The sequence below is a fragment of the Maylandia zebra genome, linkage group LG15 (genome assembly GCF_041146795.1).
Source record: "Maylandia zebra isolate NMK-2024a linkage group LG15, Mzebra_GT3a, whole genome shotgun sequence".
Lineage (NCBI taxonomy): Eukaryota > Metazoa > Chordata > Actinopteri > Cichliformes > Cichlidae > Maylandia > Maylandia zebra.
Window position 1 is genome coordinate 8,459,999 of NC_135181.1, and position 20,181 is coordinate 8,480,179.

The 20,181-nt window shown below is 39.6% G+C and overlaps 2 protein-coding genes across 4 annotated transcripts; one reads left to right on the forward strand and one right to left on the reverse strand.

Moving 5' to 3' along the window:
- The first annotated feature begins 23 nt into the window (after positions 1–23).
- On the forward strand, positions 24–10,940 carry slc2a12 (solute carrier family 2 member 12). Its single transcript, XM_004541935.4, has 6 exons — positions 24–150; positions 918–1,035; positions 4,661–5,956; positions 6,518–6,640; positions 8,681–8,813; positions 9,073–10,940. The coding sequence occupies exons 2-6, from the start codon at positions 939–941 to the stop codon at positions 9,215–9,217; spliced, it is 1,794 nt and encodes a 597-aa protein (XP_004541992.2). The 5' UTR covers positions 24–150; positions 918–938; the 3' UTR covers positions 9,218–10,940.
- Positions 10,508–15,844, reverse strand: tbpl1 (TBP-like 1). 3 transcript variants are annotated; one of them, XM_004541933.5, is made up of 8 exons: positions 15,751–15,844; positions 15,048–15,147; positions 14,553–14,798; positions 14,372–14,454; positions 13,221–13,284; positions 12,809–12,912; positions 12,196–12,290; positions 10,508–11,816 (listed from the first exon to the last, which is right to left on the reverse strand). In XM_004541933.5, exons 3-8 carry the CDS (start codon positions 14,685–14,687, stop codon positions 11,734–11,736), a joined length of 564 nt encoding a protein of 187 aa, XP_004541990.1. In that variant the 5' UTR covers positions 14,688–14,798; positions 15,048–15,147; positions 15,751–15,844; the 3' UTR covers positions 10,508–11,733. The 3 variants fall into 3 exon arrangements, with proteins under 3 accessions (XP_004541990.1, XP_004541989.1, XP_004541991.1); XM_004541932.5 differs by having other exon boundaries at positions 15,679–15,792; XM_004541934.5 differs by having other exon boundaries at positions 15,765–15,784.
- Positions 15,845–20,181: the final 4,337 nt, after the last annotated feature.

The following is a 20,181-nucleotide window of genomic DNA, read 5'->3' on the forward strand; positions in this document are numbered from 1 at the left end:
ATGCAAATACTTGAGCAAAAACAAGCCGAGAGCGTGCAGTAACACGAGCGAAAGAGGAGTCCGGGGAACTCTGGAAGTGTGGACACGAGAACGAATGGACCGACAGACTCGGGCGTAGGCCAACAGCAGAAAGAAAGCCTGTGGCACCAGGTAGGAATAATGCCACTGCACTCGGCTGTCATTACAACCTAAATGTGTGCTCTAAGAAACTTTTAGGTAGCAAAAACGGTTTGTTTGCACATAAACACACCCGTATTTGAGCGCCGTGGGCTTTTGCACTAAAGACGTCTGTGATTCCTGGTACTCAGTGCTGTCTAGCCTCTACAGAAGTGCACTGCAAGGGTTTAGCTCAACTCTTGTATATTATATAGGCAGAAAAACACGCGATCGTGGACTTTGTCTGTAGTATCACTAATTATAACAGTGATCTGTTGCAACATTGAAGTAGCATTGATCACAGTGCAGTATCTGGTCACAGGTAAAGGAGAGAGCACAGTTTCTATAGCTATTTCCAGAGATTTTCAAAAAACACGTGCAACACTTTCAGCTTTAAACAACTATATGCCACACAGTCGTCAGCTCTTTACAGATCCAGCTGCAGCTGTCCGTGGTGAGCTTCACACAGCTGGTTTGTATGACAGGGAAACCTGGGTGCGCCCAGCCAGAGCCACAAAGAGGCATCAGCTGATTCTTCACCTGTGACTGGGGATCATGTTTGATGATTAATTATGTTTTTCTGTCTGGATCTGTTCATGTTACTGTATAATAAATATTTTATAATGATGCCTGGGATGTTGATGTGAATTAGAATTTCATGTATCTGTCCTTGTGCAACATGAATAATATCTGCTGTATTTTTTCTTGCCTTTGCACAATGATTTGTTTGTTTAAATACGCTGGTGTGTACTTGTTTGTAGGTCTATTGTTAGTGGCGGTTAATGATGGAGTCCAGCAGCGAAACCAAGAGGATGACCTCTTACCTCCCAAGCAAACCCTCAGCTGAGAACCAAAAGCTGACCTCACCCAGAGAACCAGGTATGAACAGCCACTGATGTTGTCTTTTATCAGGTTTAAAAGTGTGCATGTGCATGTTCCGTTTAGAGCTTATATCTTACGTCATTTAAAAGACTAAATAGGGTTTAAAAAAAGGGGGATTCTCTGCTGAACATTGCTAAACACTTAAATCCCTAAGAATGCATATAGTGAAAGTCAGTGTTGGCTGTCCCTTAGAGAAAGAAGATGTAGATGATTGCTCAAGGAATACTGTCTAGATGTGGAACTGAGATGTAATAATTTGGCTCAACATCTGGAAAACTCTGCAAACCTGCTTCTTAGAATGGATACATGAATCCTATGATTATTAAGCTGGAGCAAAAGAAAGGCATTTGCTGCATGAGCAACTTCTTCACATTAGCTGTTGCTCAAACACTCATTTATGATTAAGCCAAAACATGTTTATGACAGCTTTTTATGCTTGAGTCCTGGTCATGCTGACCTTGGTTGCACAATAGCAAAAACGTTGCACGGGCTCTTCACAAGTATCCATCCATAATGTTAAAAACATAACCCAGTCAGCTTCATATGTGACTAAACTACACGCTAGAAATATAAGTCACTAAACTGAGATATATTGATTCTCCAAGTAATAATTTGCATCAATCAGGAGCTAGGTTTAGCTCAGCATCCAGATAACCTGACAAACCCGCTTCTTAGAATAGTTTAATGAATTGCAGGATTACGGAGCTGAGCTTCTCGAACAGTGATTTATGATTAAGCCAAAAGGTGCTGATGTCTGATTTCTTGTGTCTCAGTCACGACGTATTTATGTGCCAAAAATGTGACACAAATTCTTCACATAATGCCCACCCACTGTTTGGAAAAACATCAGTCACCTTGCTATTTGCCTTCACTACATGTTGGAAAGAGTGCATTTTATGATAATCAGATACTGAAGTGTGGTACTGCCAGGCTTACACTTGACCTGGATGCAGAAGCAAACACTTTGCTTTCACTGCACTGGCTCTGCTGTACATGGACTTCATTGGTAGTCAGATAAGGACAGCTAACAGGTCACGGTAGGCCAAAAAACATTTCCCAGTGGTGGACCCTCCAGCCACAGTAAACGTGTGTTTGTGCGTCTAAGGTAGGCTAGCATATGGTTGGAAATAAACAATTCCTTGTTTCAAATTAAAAAAAAGTGGGGTTGTTCTCTAGAACAGTATTAGCAAGTGCGCCAGTGTGAATTTTGAGTTAAGGTATCACAGGCTGTGACATGCTAACAAATGACATAAAATCCTATTATTAGACAACCATTTCATGGAAATGACTGATATGAGGCTGAGTGCTGGGGTTGCAGCTGAACTGTCAAAGCAAACTTCGTAGCATTTAATAGTTTGCAGCTGTGTTAGCTTTCCTTGAATCGTGTGTAATAAAATCATATGTAATCATATCTAATAAAAGCTCTCACTAGTGTGGTCGTTAGATACACATTTGTGTTTATAGCTTTAGAAAGTACAGTTAATAACAGGTGCAGGGATATTATCACCTAATGTAATATAACTAATGATGCATTATGTAAGATAATGCTAAAGTCATCTTCTTCCTCTTTCATCTGTAACAATAATCTATTAGTCAACGTGAAGCACTCCTAGCACATGTTCACAAACACACAGCCTTACCAGATTGCTTCATTCTTCTTCTGATCCTTGACCACTAATTCCACACAGTCAGCACTAATAAAGTGACTTCATGGTCGGGTGAACCTTCTGAGGACTCTTCGTAAACCCTGACTTGACTGAATATTTGTTACTTAAGAGTTTTTTTGTTGTGGAAGGTGAACGGACACAGTACCGCATTAGCTTACGCAATATCATCTACTGCCCCTCCACACTCTGTTTACCAAGTTCTTAATCCTGCATATGAGCTTGACAAGTTATAAACAAGAACATATTACAACACTCTGATTCTGATCCATACAGGTTGTTTGTATTACTGTTTAAATGTGAGGCACAACAAAGCAGTGTTAAGAAGATGGCATCCATTCTCGAATACAGTTATTTTTTTAAATCTAAATGTTTAACTATTTATTAGTTTGCAAGTAAACCTTTTTCAGATCAAACATGTCTAGGACATACTAGTTCAAGATGTTAATATTTCCTACTAGTCTTTGCAACAGGCCATAACCACCAAATAAAAAGGACCAGCGGTTGCTTGTAGCTGCTTAAGGGATATTATCAAGTATACATAAAATTCTCATGAGCCTTTGTTAAAGATACAGAGGTTAATCTGTTTAATCGAAAAATAATAATATTGTACTCACTAAGATAGGTAAGTTTATAATTATATATCCTAATTTTGTATAAATTATGAATTGATACATTTGCAAAAACTTAGAATTAATACATTAAAAATACACAGAAACAGTTTGTGGAAGCAGCCATGTCATTCCACCACACTGAATAAAGTGGTCGTCCCTTCTAATTGTGTTTTGGCAGGACAGCCTAACACGACTGCACCCCCGTCAACTGCTGGTTATTAGCATTAGTATCTCACGGTCCCTCTGGCAAACAGTTTGATTACATTCACACATCGTATGAGAGTTTATTTGCTAAGTGTCCGAATCCAACACTGTTACATTCACACTCACTACAACTGAACAGCAGTCAGAGACATTTGTTCTATTGTGGCCACCATAGCTAGGATGGTGGACTTGAATTGGGAGGGATAGGAAAACAGTTCAGTTGATTGCAGTCTCCAGTCTACAGACATCTAGTGGTAAGATTTTACACACTGTAACTTTAATAAATGAAGCCACAGCACTGTGTCCTTGCATAAGAAAACATTAGATGGTATCAGATCACCTTAAGTGAGTTTTTAATCTTTTGAGGTAGTCAAATGCTATATAAAAACTTTTAATCTTATCCGGTTTACAGGCAGATACATGTGTTCTGGAAGCTGTTTTAGGAATTGGGTAACATGTTGTAAAAGCATTTTACCTGGGGCAGAGTCCGTTTTGTGGCCAATCAAATAAGGTTCAACCTGTTCCTCCATTCTAGACTAAATGGCTGTTTCTGGCGATGGCATGGGGGTGCAGTGATTAGCACCTGTGCAGGAAACATCTGGCTTTGTATGTTGAAACTCCAAAGTGATGTGTGTTAGTTTAGCTGATTTATTTCTAAGCTGACTGTAGGTATGAGTGTAAATGACTGTTAGCCTTGTCATGGATCCCACCTAGAATGAACAGGGATGATGTCGGGACACGTTACTAAGGCCAAAAAAGGCATTATTGACACATATTGTGACTTCATTCTTACATGCCATTTTCCCTGTTGAGCGGCATTGACTTGAGCCAGTCCAAATGTGGAACTTTGTCACAGAATGTGGGACAAGAGGACCTGGATACTCTAGACGCACCTCTTACCTTATGTAGCCCACAACCCTTTCTCTGTATTTCTCTGTATTACTGATAATGTTCGAAAAACACAACACAATAAAACTAGGCCCACTTGCTGGGTTAACCTACAATCTTGGTCTTGTTTTTTTGGGACAAAAAGTGAAGCTAGGAGATTGGAAACTTGCACTTGGCGCTTAATTCAGTATAGCTATCATCTTAAGATACATTCTTTCACTGTGTTCTCTGTATTTCTGTCCCTTTCTGCAGGCTGCAGCTGGCTGGTGGTGGTTGCAGCCATAGCGGCCTCTCTGAGCGGCCTGATGTTGGGCTACGAAATGGGGCTGACTTCTGGGGTCCTGCTGCAGCTGCGGGGCCTCCTCTCTCTCTCCTGCAGGGAACAGGAACTGCTGGTCAGCTCCCACCTGCTCGGTGCACTCCTCGTCTGCCTGGCCGGAGGAACATTTTTAGATCGCTATGGCCGACGCTGCTCTTTGCTTCTGAGTGCTGTTCTAGTAGTTGGCGGCACCGTTGTGCTCATCGCTGTGGCTTCTTTTGTTGCACTGACACTTGGCCGTGTAATTGTGGGCATGGGAACATCTCTTTCAGGGACAGCAGCTTGTTTGTACATTGCAGAGATCTCACCGAGGGAGAGGAGGGGTCTCCTGGTGACGCTGTACGAGTTGATGTTGGTTGTTGGTGTAATGCTGGGATTCGGCTGTAGTTACGCCTTTGCTACCGTACCTCATGGCTGGGTCTATACATTTGGACTAGTAATTCCTCCAGCACTCCTGCAAATAGGTGCGCTCATATTCCTCCCACCCAGTCCACGCTTCCTCGTTGCTCAGGGCAAAGTGGAGCGGGCGAAGAAAGTGTTGGCCAGAATGAGATGCGTAAGTAAGGAGCGTGTGGAAGTGGAGCTCAGGGATATCCAGGTTGGACTGAAAGAAGAATCAGAGCATAGCTTCTTGGAGCTTTTCAGTGCCAAAGCTAATCTGCGTTCACGGCTCCTAATAGGTGTGGCCTTAGTCTTCCTCCAGCAGGCTACTGGACAGCCCAACATCCTTTCCTATGCTTCGCCACTTCTCCGCAGCGTTGGCTTCAACAGTGATGCTGCAGCAACCCTGGCCTCCACGGGGTTTGGAGTCGTAAAAGTAGTTGGTACCATCCCTGCCGTGTTGCTGGTCGACCGATTGGGACCCAAGAGCTTTTTGTGTGTGGGTGCTGTCGCTATGGGATTGTCGCTGGCTGCCCTTGGTACATTGACTCTACAAAGTCACACTCACCTCACAAGCCTGTGCAATAGCCAAAGCCCTCTAAACAACACGCATATGCCATGGGATTTAAACGAAACCTTCACAGACTTTGAGAATAGTGGCACTTTGTCTACCCACCTGGAAAACCAGTGGAACACTGAACAGGTGCAGGGGCTCAAAACAGAGAATGATGCAGTGTGGGAATCAGTAGGAAGAAGGACTCTTGTTGAAGTGTCTTCCTCACTGAAGTGGGCGTCATTGATCAGCCTGCTGGTGTATGTGGCAGCCTTCTCAATTAGTCTTGGACCAAGTAAGTACCCGTACATTATGGTTCACATACACATGCAGTGTCTCTGTATTTATCTAGAGACTGGATATATAAGAGGGACATTGCTTCTGAGTCTGAAAAGTGAAGCTAACTCATTTGCTTCAAACATGCATTTTTTCTAATGGACGACTTCCGTGGTTGCAAAAACCACTTCCTGTTATTTAGAAGTGTATGGAAAGTTAATCCAATGTTTTCGGCATTGGTAAAAACACTTTCCTGGGCTCAAGTCAAGTTTTTCCTCTTATTAAAGTTTGAATTAATGAATGATCATGACATCTGGTTTCAAAAATCTGAGATGGAAAGCAAATATAGTCAGCTTATGGTAAGACAGTGAGATTTCATTAACTCTCATTAACCTTAAATGGTTAAGGGAATGGTTATACACAGTCTTCCATGTGTGAGCATTTTGCTACACTTACATTTTTTGGCATCCAGCAGCAGGGCATTCCTTCCCAGTGTTAATCCTTGTAGTGCTATATAAATAAAACGAGTTAGACTGAGTTTCTTATACCCCTCTTTTTTTTGTCCTTTATCTCTTTTTAGTGGTGTACGTCGTTCTCAGTGAGATCTTTCCGATGGGAGTCAGAGGTAGAGCTGTATCGGTGGTGTCAGCTGTAAACTGGGCCACAAATCTGCTGATCTCCATGACCTTCCTCACCATCACGGGTGAGTACTTTATTACTTATAATTTATAAATTGTAGGTTCTAGCTAGTTGTGGTATGTGCTATACTTACAGCAGCTATACTTACACGACACCAACTCTCTGCCACCTACAATGCCGCATTGAGATCCTTTCCCTGGTGCCTCAACCCCCACTCACATCTTACATCAGGTGATCTCATTGGGTCTCACAATGGTTTCACCTAAAACCTCTGGTGATAATGAGCCATGCCTTTTTTCATACCTTGCCTCATGTGGTGAGACACATGATCAATCAACAAACCAAACAGAAATTTCCAGCTGGGTTTAAATACCTGGGACTCTCAACCATTTGGTTTTAGAACTGAACAAGTTTCTTGGATGAGAAGTGAAACATCTTTAAGAAACTTAAAGACTTGAACTTAAAGTCGAATCGCTTTCTTTTCCAAGCTCCTTAGACTACCATGGCCTGAACGACTGAGAGCCTACACTGACATGTATTTGCACCAGACATGTTTAAACTAGTGCAAGAATTCACAGAAACTCTGTAAAAATTAACACAGAGTTTCTGTTTGACAAGTGATAATCATTTTAAAAAACACATTTTTACAATTTTACTATCCTCCAACAGAACTGCCAAGATCAAGCCCAAGACCACACCTAACCCAATTAGTTAGTGTTCACATTTTGGCATCTCTTTATTTTAGCACCTGGTTGGCATTGTTTGCCAAACATTTGCCTATATAGTGGACCTAAACTAGGTTATGCAGCTATATTTTAAATGTTACTTTATTAGTAACATGTAAAAATGAAAATACATAGTCGTCATACAGAAAGAGACAGGGTAAACCCTAGACAAATTCTCATTATGTCAGAAAACAGACAAACCCAGACTTTTATATTCATACTTGTGACTAATTTGACTTTAAATCGTTAATCTTGTGGAAAGAAACAGAAGCGTCCAGAGGTTTTTAAATAAGAAACCTTACTATGAGCGTTACCAGTGCATCGCTGTGTTGCCCAAATGTCAAAAATGAGAAAAGTTCAAAGCAATTGCAGACCTGTTGCTCTGGTTTCCTAAAATGCCAAATGTTTGTGTGTATCTTTTATGATTGACAAGTCTGGACTGCAAGAAAGAAGCCAGTTTAGCTCCTGGACTCTTTTACTTTTTAGTCATACTATTGTAACAATGCGGTATGTGTATGTGTTGACATTGTCTTTTTTAAGTAAGCATAGCATTTAAATACTGCTCCCTGTCATATGTAGGGTGGCTACACAAACAAAGCTCAAAGCAGTCCTACCATTCATGCTAAAGGGCAAGTTCCAAACTGTATAATTACTGCTGCAACATGCAAATTAGGGACCTTTTGTCTCCTTATGTAAGTCAGTCTGTAAGTCTGACAGGTAAATATTTAATTAAAAAAAGGGAACACTCAGAGGTGTAGTAGCGCTATTTAGTGTGTGACAAGTAGTGTTGCTATGGTAACACAAACAGTCAAACATTTTTGCTTAATCAGCTGAGTTACTGCGCTATACTGTTTGAAGATTTTTGTTTAAGCGTGGTTTGGCAATGGCTTGCTGAAATAAGCAAGAACTTCCTTGAAGTAGATGTTGACCAGATGGCAACATCTGATGTCCTTGTATACATTGCTCAGCTATAATCCATTCAAAGATGTGCAAGTTATGCATGTCATATATTGTAGTGCACTCATATGGTCTTACAAATTCCTGAACTCATGGTGCAAATTTCAGTTTTTGCTTTTAATACGCTGCTGCCTGAACATTGTGGGCAATCATGGAACTTAATTGTTATCCCAGGTTTCATAGTAAGATAGTGGTATATAGCTTGGACGTGTTGTTGGTCTATTGAAGGAAAATGAACATGCGTATAAAATTCATCAGTATCAACATTTGGACTTTTTAAATTAAATTTGGATGATTTGCAAATCATTTCTTATTTATTTTATTTTTTTACATAATGTCTCAATTTTTTGGGAAACGGGGTTGCTTATGCAGCAAGTATGGTATTGCATTATATTAATTGTTTCGTTTTTTGTTTTTTAAAGAAAACATCGGTGTGCCCAATGTTATGTTCCTGTACTCCACCATGAGCTTTGTTCTGCTGGTATTCGTCGTCCTCTTTGTCCCTGACACCAAAGGTCGCACACTGGAGGAGATCTCAAAAGAGCTAGCTAAGAAGTGAGTGGTAACACTTCCTAGCTAAATTTACCCTTTACCCTTCATTTTAATTTTCATATTTATTTCCTATCCTATTCAGTCTTTTTTTCTTTAGGTCACGAGCAGTCTAAGCATTTCACTGCATATCGTACTGTGTATGACTGTGTATGTGACAAATAGAATTTGAATTTGAACATTCGACGTCTATGCCATCAACATCTAGTAAACTGGTTTGTGAAAGTGATTTTTACCTTCTGTTTCTCCCCTCCCTGTTTAACAGGAAGACTTTTAAGGTGAGAATTTCCAGGCCGGTTCAGCCTCAAGAGAGCCTGATCAGGGACAGCAAACCTACACAAACTGTCCTGAGAGTCAAGAGCAACGATCAAGACAATATACAATCAAAAATATCCATATATCTAGAATAATCCTTTAATTGTCCCACAAGGGGAAATTTGGTTGTAACAGCAGCCAAAAAGACACATATACAAACAAACAGTACACAGGACACGGAACAGAAACATACACAATTTTTCTTACATATTTACATTAAGGACAATGGTTATTATAAACAGAGTACTGTACAGTTATTAAATTAAATAAAAATAACTACAGGTAAGAGGCAAACCAGGTTGTAGTGCGAATTGGTTAATTAACTTATTGCAGTTACAGCGCAGATGTAAACATCTATGTTTATTGGGAGCAGTTCTGATTGTACAGTCTGACAGCTGCAGGGAGGAAGGACCTGTGGAAACGCTCCTTCATGCATCTAGGATGCAGCAGTCTGTCACTGAAGGAGCCTGCAGTTCAGCAACAATCATCTCATCTACGTCGCTATATTGGCTGTAGTTACAGCTGTTTCTTGATGATGATGATGCCCACATGTGATCCCATCATGGAGCCTTTGATTTTTTTTAAATGAGCATAGCTAGTATTATATTCTAGTATTAATTGCTATATTCAAGAAAAAGCAAATCTTTTTCTCAGATTTCCATCAGTTTTTACATTTTTTTTTCTCCGTTTTGAGTAAAAAAAAAATTCATCTAGCAAATCTGGCATTATATTAACTAAAATCAAACACCAATAGCCCAAACTGGTACTCGTTCTTTGGAGGAGGGCAAGCTTATTCCTAAGCACAGTGTCATTTTATTGGTGCCCATTGTTATATTTAACGTGGTACACAAGGGCCAAACCAGTCATACCAGTTATGTTAGTGGATGTGTTCAAAACCCACATGAAATATGGAAGGAATTGTTTGTCTCCTCATTTGCATTTTATGGGAACACGCAGCTAGCTGTGTAAGACCGGCTACTGAATGTTTAAAAAGAATCGGCGAAAAAAAGCAAATCACGAGGTTCAGGAGCCATGTTTGGCATGAATTGTGATTTAGACCGATTCCTTCTTTTATTTTTTATTAGTACGATGCTGTAATGAGTTTAAGAATACAAATTCTATAGCGGATGCCCTATGCACGAGTAAAACATTTACATTTTATAACCTGTACTTTGACTTACATCACCTTTTAAATGTTGCAATGTGTGTTTGCAAAGCCTGACATGGAAATCTCAGTCGTTAATGACAGTATGGAAGACATTCTAGGGAAAAAAAAACCAAAAAAACAAATCAACTGGGAAGTGCCTTCTCCACAAGTACTCGGGATATGTTCACACACACAAAAACAATGTCATGCAAAGGGGAGCAAACACACCACACAGTAGTCCACTGGTTGCCTGTTCACTTTTATTTTTTTTTATACAAAATACAAAAATCCAAGTGCCACAATTTTTCAGTTGACACTAGTTCAAAAAGTACTCCATCATACACACATTTAAACAGCATGTCTAAGCTTTTAATCAACATTTTTTCTATCAGATGCATTTATATACATACATACATGTTGCCTTTATGCCTGTCCGAACACTCATGGTTGCCTCAAGAATTCACATGAATGTATTACGAAACCTTTTCGACAAGTGTTAGTGCTGCCATACAACTTTGTACGACTCCACAGAGTGGCTGCTTTTGTAATTATGAGTCAGTTACTTTTTCATGTTATGTTTTTGCTACTTTGTGTGTGTGTGTGTATACTGGCAATTGTGGACAGTGTTTTAATGATTTCTTAGTCCTCTGCTAATAAAAAAATCTCCTCAATATTGTCTAACAAGTGGTTGTGTTCAATGAACAGCTTAACTCGTCACTTGAAAACTGAAAATATTCTTAACCTTTGAGAAGTGTTCAACATGTCAAAACATTAAAATACATCAAGCATATTTGCAAAATGTTCTTAAAACTATTAAGAAACAACAAGAAATGAAATGTGCCTTATTGTGAACAAAAGGAAGTAAATTTGAGGTGTGTTTAAGTTGTAAGTGGATGTGTTTCTGCATATCGGCCTGCTCTTACATTGTGTACACTGATAATATTCCACTTCTCTGTCTGCTGTTTTTCTCCTTTAGCAATAACACGGGTAATACAGAGTACCTGTGCAGGACTTTTACAAACCTTGGACGGCGGTTTATATATATATATATATATATATATATATATAGCCAAATCTTAAATAGTTTCAAAATGGTCTTTAACTGTCCATGCAGAGACATCCAAAAGCAAATAAGCTACAGCAAATAACTTCCTGCCTCTTCACTGTCAGGTGAGGAGGACGGGTGCCTGCTGAAGGATATTAAGTTTGGAAGACATTTGCAGGTTTAGGCTGTTAAAATCACAAGATCCCAACAACAACAACAACGTTAAAATTTTGTAAAAAATAACGAGGACATTTTAGGACGTTACAAGTGTGGTATTCCAAGCCCAGCCTATGAATGAGTTCAGACGTTTGTGGCTGTTGCCACATAGTGATGAAACCAAAGCAAGCAATTCCAAGGATAAGGTGCTTCTTCGTCCGTTTTGAGTACTCAATAGCTCGAGTCCTTAGTCTTGTATCGTTTCATTTGCAGCGGGGTTTCTGACACTCAAACAGTAGCGGGTAGACTTGCTCCACTGCTGTGGCCACGTTCTGGACATTTGGTCCTAAGCCATCCAGTGATGGTGTGAAAGCAGAAAAAGATCAGCAAAAATATATCAGGACAAAGAAAAAACAACAGAACTGGAATAGAAGCTTTAAAAAAAAAAAAAAAGGAAAAAAAAGACCGCCTTGGGTTTCAACTTTAGCCTGATAAACAGTGCACCACACGAAAGGAAGCACAAAAAACAATTTCGCTTGAGTAAAATTCTTGGAGGAATTGGGTTATTTACAAACCGCTTTCCTCATTGAAACAAGTTATAAAATGCTTTCATTTTACATGACCTCAATCCCTTAAGCCAATGTGCCTTCTTAGCTGTACATAAAAAGGGGTAAGATACTTAATGTATTGTCTGTGTGTGTTGAGCCTCGTAAGGAGTGAGATACCTGTAACTGTGAGGCTGCCAGTTGAGAACACTTGTATAGTCGCCTTTAGATTTTTGATCCTGTATGTAGCAGCTGGGTGGAGCTCAGGTTCATAACTGTAAATGGTAAAAAGTTTTTAGTACATGTGTGCACATCGGCAAAGTTATACCTACAGCTTTGTGAGTAACGGACTTGATGCATGTTTAGATGCCAGCCTATATTCTGTCAGATAGCATGTACAACAGTAATCCAAATCCAACAACTAGAGTACACACACACATACTTCTTCAGCCTGCTTGCTCCACTGTAGTGTCAGGTACATGCACTCAATGCGGTGAGGTTTACTCTAACCACTAGAGGTCATCCTCCACTAGCAAACATTAAACTTTTATTCCCCGTTCACTTTGCACATTATTGCTGCTCATGTCAGGACTTGAAATCACAGTTGTCACTATTTTCTTTCAATATGGTATCACACCATGAAGCTAACGACCCAAAGAAAACAGCAGAAAGCAATAAGACTGTGGATAAACATATGCTACAGCTTGATCAGGATAGTTATAATGACGATGACAATGATGGCATTGATTTTAATTAATGTTGCAACAGTTGTGACTTAGCAGCACTGCATTACCTGGCAATGGGTCGGTTATTCTTCGTGAAGTTTATAAGATTGACTGCAAATGGCATGGAGCACACTGCCAGCACATTCACAACTTTGAAGGCTGAAAACCTCACCTGAACAGACAGCATAAACATATGAGACACAAAATACACGCATTTATGAGTTTACACTTCTTTTTATTTTAGGTCCAATAATTAAAGGAGAAATCCAGTTTAGGTCTTATGGCCTTAATGTAGATAACTGCAGTTTCAGGTAGTTTGAGCTTTGTGACACTGTGCGTTACCCTGCTAGTAACAACCATCAGAAGATGGGGACTCTGTGGTCTTAATAGTTGGGACAACGTTCAGGTAGGCTGAGTTTAAACAAATAACAGATTGACTGTGTATTTCCATGCAAAACCAGCTGCTGTGATTATTCTTACCTTGAAGCCTAGTTTCTGCAGACAGCGTGCTAACCTGCGAGCACCGAGCTTTGCCTCATCCTCACTTTAAAAAAAAAAAAAAAAAAGAAGGAAGGAAGAGAAAAGAACGGATAAATGGCAGCATAACTCAGTGAAATGAATTCCTTGGTATACAAACCATAATCAGAAACTAACATCTTTTTGAGTAATTAAGTAATACTTACAATCCAAACCTCTAAACTGGGCTAATACAGATGAGGACAGAAGTATTATTCATGCACATTCTAGTTTTACTTGGGCTGCTTATATTATTTGACTTTGCACAGAGAAATAAAAATATTTGACAAAAACTACCAGGGTTAAAATCATTAGCCTCCCGACGCCAATTTTCAATTGCGTGGATGCTGCTGGATAACAGTCTCCAGTCATTAATTGGAGTTTTCAGTCCTTAATCTGACCAAAAAATTCACTTTAAGTATGTATAATCCTTCTCCAGGTTGTTCTTAGCATGTTTCAGTTTGCCCTAAGATGTCTCTTCTGCAGAAGTAGAGCTTTTCTTGGTCTGTATCCTAGTGAGTGTCTTCTTTGTTACCACAATTCTTGACTTGGCTAAGTCAGTCACTAGTGTCTTTGGAGTTGGTCTTTAGACACATCTGTCACGACTTTTCTTTCCAGAGTGTTTGCAATCTTTTGCTTCCTACCTTTGCCACACTTGTGTAAGTACTCTGTGGCTCTCTTTGAATTTCTTGATGATATCCAATGTGATAACTTTGTATATTCATTTCCTGCTTTGTGAGCATAAACAATTCTTTTTCTCAAGTCCGACCCGATTTCTTTTGAGTTTGGCATGATGCTTTCCCAAGTGACAGCTCAAACCCTTGTTGAAATTTCTACACTGCTGATAAATTGAAACATAGTTATATCAATTTAGTATTTAGTTTACTCTGTACTTTTAAATTAAATCAAAACTTTTAAATTTCATTCGGGGGACTAGTAATTCAGCTCTCATGTGAGAGAAATGCTAACTGCATTAGTTACATATGATAAGGGACGTAGCAGTACAGCCCCACAAATAAAGTAGCAAGACTTCTGAGGCCAAAAGAAGCAAATAATTTGACATTTAGTTAGGTATAGGTGTGTGTATCCATGTTGCATTATGAGTGTCAGTCTACCTTGTTGCTCCAGTGCAGATGATTTTCCCTGAAGACCAGATTGAAGCAGTTATCATTGGTTTACGAAGCTTCATCAGGACTTTCTGAGGACAAAAAAAGAGAAGTCACAATTTCATGTCTCAGTTCTAACTGTTGACATGAATGCAGCATTCTCTAGTTTCACCAATAACAATACACTTACCCCTACTTCTGGCTTATAGATGACATTTGTTCCTTCTAAGGCAATGGTGCGGAGGTTGAGGTGACACCGAGTCCGAAAGGTTGCCACCACATTGGTGATAATAATATCAAGTGCCTCATCATTGCTTGAATCCATGGGGAAGTGTGTGGTGCAGCAAGAGGACCACAGAGGTTTTTCTTCTCACTTATTCATGAAAAATGCCACCCCTCACCATTATTGCACCGATGGGAAAGGAGACAAGATGGGCTAAAAAACAAACAAACAAAAAAAGACCCAAATGAAGCCATTTTTCAAATATTTCTGAAATTTAAAATCAGAAATACTTCAAGGGGCATTGCACTACACGAATGAATATGTATTCATTCATTAATAAAAATATGTATTGCGGTGCCTGCTCTATATCAGAATTTTGCAGATGTATTTTGTGTTTGCTGAATTCATGAGTCCAGTTAGTATGTTAGTGTAAGTAAAAATGCTAAGAAGATTGGTTATCACCTCAGTTGCACACCACCATCTAATTATCTCCTCGCCCACAAGGTGTTCTCCTCCACTTGAAAGACTTGACTGTGTCTCAAAGCACGAATCACTCAGATATCTGCAAGAAAATATTATTTTGTCAATTATTATTCTTTTAGCTGAGCGTCCAGCTAATTTCCCGACAAAAACCGATACAGACTAACACGTTAGCTACTTTCTACTGCTACTAACAACCAAGAAAGTAACAGCAAAATATGACCCTCGACGTCAATAATTCGTTACTTATAGACACGTTTAATGTATAGACCGTTGCTTTGTATTATAAACTGCGTTATAGCTCATGCAACTGATAAGCTTGCTTGAGGAAATGTTGCTAGCTAATCGGCAACTAATTCAACATAACTACATGCACTGAGTCGGTGTTTGCGCTAATAACTGCACTAATATGGGATTGTAAGCAAAACAAAGAGGTAACGACATTTCGCAACTGCTCAGCTAGCTAATGTTGTGAAGAGGTCTTTCCGTTAGCTAGCAACAAAGAAGAGTACACAGGCAGCAATGAATGAAAAGTTGTCAGCTATGCTAACTAGCAGACTAGCTGTCTAAAGCAAGTTAATGGCTGGTGTTTGTATCTTAAGAATCCAGCTACCGCTTTCGCTTTTTCTGTGATGTTATTCCAAAACACAAATAAGGCGGATAATAGTAAAATTTGTGGACAAACCACTTCCTCCGCACACAAACAAGCAGTAACAAACACGACACCTTCCGCTTCTGTTTTACAAAATAAAGCCGCTCCTAGTGGGCGCTAAATTAACGTCAACTTCCGGATCGTAAAATAAAATATAATTTAATCAGAATCAGAATCAGAATACTTTATTGATCCCTGGGGGAACTTCAAATGCCTATATATTTCTGTTGCGAAGTTGTACCTAGCTGCTTACATTTAAAAAAAAATATATATATATATATATAAATAATACTAACACTGCAAAACAACTGTGCAGCAATAATACAGTTTTTTTTTTTGAAAAAACTATAAACCATCAAAAAAATGAAAAACAAAAATTTAATAAGAACTCCTAATATATAGCTTTGTGTGTAAGTGTGTGTGTGTGTGTGTGTGGGGGGGGGGGGGGGGGGGGGGGGGTGAACACAGACACACTGTTGATCCAAACAGTCAGAGACAGAAACTTTTTCATGTTTATCATGAGCTTGTCAGGAACCTTGGCATGATTTTGGATGGCGATCTTAGCTTTGATAGTCATAATAATAAGGTCACCAGAACTGCATTCTGCCACTTAAAAATATATGAAAATTCTGAAAATTCTTACCTCAAACTGACTCTGAGAAAGTAGCCGATGCATTTATATCAAGCAGCTTAGACTACTGTAATGCTCTGTGTGCAGTATTATCCAAATTATCAGTAGGGTGACGTAAACTCATCTAGAATGCAGCAGCCAGAGTCCTGACATGCACATGGAAAGATTACACCAGTACTGAAGTCATTTTATTGGCTTCCAGATCAATCCAGATTTACCACCAAAATACTGCTATTAGTTCTTTAACCAGTCAGTGACTTTAGCCCCCAGTACAAGTCTGACTTTCTCAGTGTCTATAACTCGATTAGACATCTCAGTCACCATGGATGGAGGTCTTTTAAATTCCCAGAATTAGATCCAATTGGGTTGAGGAGGCTTTTAGTTAGTGTGTGTGTTCTTTAATTTTGTGTCAGTTTGTTTGTTGGTTTTTAACTCGTATTCTATTTCTTTGTAAAGTTTTGTTTTGTTGTTTTTATTGCCTTATGATATTGTAGACCTACATGGATTTTGTTATCAAAAACATGATAATTACATGACCTTTTCCCATCTTTGAAAAGTTAAAGACAAGGTTGTTAGTACCTATACTGCTCCAGGTGACATGAATGTACTGAACCACTGAAAAAGCCTTAACAAAGCTCACTTTAACAGCACATGGAATCACAATCACCTATGACTAATAAAGCATAAAGCATAGTAATAAAGCATATCACAAATATTTAATATTTCATGACTGCCTACCTGCCCTGCAATAGGCTGGGTTACAGCGCATACAAATGTACTGCCTATGCAGGCAGACTAACTGTATGTTGGTTTAAAGCTGTTTGGCACCACCTTGTGGAAGGTTGGCTTTCATAAGAAGGAAAATGAGGCAAATTTAATTTTCTGCTGCTGTGTGCAACCTTTGTCAGTTTTTATGATGTGTTGACATTTAAGACGTGCGGATTAGTGGCATCTCCAAGGATTGTGAATCAGTAAACACTCCCCAGGGAATTCTGAACGGGATTACAAAAGCAGACTGAAGTTTGGAAAGTTTATGTTATCAATGAGAGCGTTTGCAGTCGCTCTTGTGACTCATGAATGAATTTAGTCAATGGATGCTGAGGTGCCTGCATGCTGTCGCATTCTGTGGGGACTTTGACCTTTAAGCAGACTGATAATTTATATATGAATATTGTTGGTCTGACTTGAGCTCTTTTTAATTTATTTACATTTTATAAACTTTGCACAATACAGCATAAATGTTAAACTGATAAGAACAACATATCATCTTTATGAGATAATGTTGCCTAAAGCAATCGCAGATTTCAAAGTTTCTGTGTGTACGTGTGCGCATGTGTGTTTGTTTGTGTGCTTTAATACCCATTGACTTATGACTTGCTTATGAACACGTGCGCATTGTGAGCCGTGGCCCAGCTTCTTCATCTTGGCTCGCTGCAAACACTTCTCCTTCCTGGCTTGCTCCCAAACAAAACAGCAAAATAACTTCTTTATGATTCAGCCTTGTTGTTATTGTTCTTCCTCCCTAGTTACCAAATTGTGTCTTCCCCTCCTCTCATTTAATCATACAAGTCTTCTCTCGGTGAAATATAGCCTTGTAATTCACATCCATCCCCGTATAAGAAGCTTGTTCAGATGTCCCGAGATGTTTACTATAAAGGTTCAGATTTAGAGCAGGTTAGGAAAGTCAGACCACTCGCATTGTCGTCGTGCACTCGCTTGTGTGTGTTGTGAGATAGCTGACGCAGGGCGCAGGAGTATGTTTACAATTTGTTGGGCCGCATATCACTGGGGCAGCCTCTTCCCAGGGGAACAATGCTCTTACTCTCATTAGGTCAGATGATACGGCATGTAAACGCACAGATGCAAGCACTTACGGTTTAAGAGATGCAAATATGTCTAAGAATAAATAGACGGTCCATCACTGAAACTGCTTTGTGTGTGCATGTCAAGGAGATAGTTACAAAGGGAAAGTGAAAGATAAATCTGTCTTTTTTTTTATTCCTGGGAATACATATGTATAACCCTCCAAAAGCAAAAAGTAGTATAGAAGGGTAATAATTTTGGTCAAGCATTTATTATTGGGTGGAAAATATATTTCAGCTAACAAGGGTGAAAGTTGTTTGCGTATCCATAAATTCCCAAGCCCCAAGAGGTCTGTTTTCATCAGAATGCCCAGACGATCTGGACAGTTTGGTATTCTTTCGACTCAGTCACAAAAATCTCCTGGAAACATTCCACCAAAAAGTCTCTTCCTGCCTTCTAACGTCTACCAAATTTCTTTGAAAAACTTGACTTCCTTATGTTAGTGTCTTTTGCAGAGGGTGGGTGGGGGGGGGGGGGGGGGGACCTCACTTTTCCCTGTAAACTGGGAGTGTTTGTTAGGTTCTGTTTATGTTGGGTGTGCATCACAGGCCCATTTCAAAAGGACTTAGAGAGCTTTTAAGAGTGTTTGCAGGAGTGTTGCACAACTGAGATCAGCATTGGTTTGATGGCTTTGTGTGGAATGTTTACAGTAAGAAAAAGGTCTAAGTGATAAGCGCAAGGGGAAGGAGATGCAACAACAGAAATGCTTAAGTAACATGTGTGTAGGTGAATTTCCACTTTGACGCATGTACGCTGTACCTCCGTGCCGGTGTACTGTATGTGTATGCTTGTGAGTAATGGTTTCTGTATGAGACAGAGATGAATAGTGTGCGAGTTCGCTCTGAAGAGGGAATCCAGTACCCTGTGTAGTGCTGCTCTGGGGTCTCCCAGTGTAAACAGAGACGTGGGAACAACCAGGCCTGTTTATATCAGCTCCACTCTTTACTGGGACCAGTCAGCCAGGCATCAGGGGCACAGCCAACACACTGGTCTCAAGCACATACACACTCATACAATTTATAGACGCCCTTATGTGAAATATTTGTACACAGGCTTGCTCGGAGAGAGATGTACACAATCCCTGACAAGCCCTAAATGCAGCAGGTGTTGTTGGAATCCATCATGTTTTATAGGTTTTGCATGATTTGAGGAAAATCCTTCCTAACTTAACTAACAACAGGAATGCAGCAGCTGTTTTATTTGCTTTAAGGCAATGTTTTAATGTTTTCTACAGACACAATACTGCATCTTTTTATGCTCTTCTATAGAGTTCATATAATGAGGAGCTGATTTTTAACACTAAACAGTTGCAAATGTGTCAGCGGAGCCCAATTCTGCTCTCTGCTCATTCACCTAAATAATTGAGGAGAACTGTAGAGCAGAAAAGTCAGACAGAGCAAACTTTTACTGTCGATCACACAGCAAAAAAAAAAAAAGAAAGAAAGAAAGAAAGAAAAGGGTGGGGGATAAAAAGGGTATATATAAAGAAGTAAAAATCTTCTCTCCTCTCATCACAACTCCAGAGGACAGACAATCAGCCCAACACTCATCATGTCAGATTAACAGCTGTAACATTAACACACCTGCAAAAATGTTACAGAGTCAGCCATGTTTAGACTAGTTTGGGAAAGGATGACATTACCATGAGCATTATCTGATGCAAGCCCACTCCTCAGAGAATGCACCTGCTATTTTCAGATTAGAAGGGGAATAGTGCTGCAGCTGGTTCAGCATGAAATCCAAGTTTCTGAAGTAAAAAAAAGAAGTCAGGCACAGCAGTTTTACAGTTCTTGCCCTGCCCTTGTTTTCACATCATTAGCATGCAAATTGTGGTAATGATTTTTTTTTTTCTTAACTGTTTATCCAACTTAGGTTTGCAGGAGGCCAAAGCCTGTACAGAAGCTGATTTATAGTAGAGCGAGATATGGAGAACACTTCAGACAGGTCACCCGTCCATCACAGCCTGCCTT

Bases quoted from the DNA above. Each gene is read 5' to 3' on its own strand.
- slc2a12 (XM_004541935.4), top strand. From the start codon at position 939: ATGATGGAGTCCAGCAGCGAAACCAAGAGGATGACCTCTTACCTCCCA. The intron at 1,036-4,660 runs GTATGAACAGCC...CCCTTTCTGCAG, and splicing joins GACCTCACCCAGAGAACCAG to GCTGCAGCTGGCTGGTGGTG. The intron at 6,641-8,680 runs GTGAGTACTTTA...TGTTTTTTAAAG, and splicing joins GACCTTCCTCACCATCACGG to AAAACATCGGTGTGCCCAAT.
- tbpl1 (XM_004541933.5), bottom strand. From the start codon at position 14,687: ATGGATTCAAGCAATGATGAGGCACTTGATATTATTATCACCAATGTG. The intron at 14,455-14,552 runs GTAAGTGTATTG...TTTTGTCCTCAG, and splicing joins TCTATAAGCCAGAAGTAGGG to AAAGTCCTGATGAAGCTTCG. The intron at 11,817-12,195 runs GTATCTCACTCC...TGGATGGCTTAG, and splicing joins TGGCAGCCTCACAGTTACAG to GACCAAATGTCCAGAACGTG.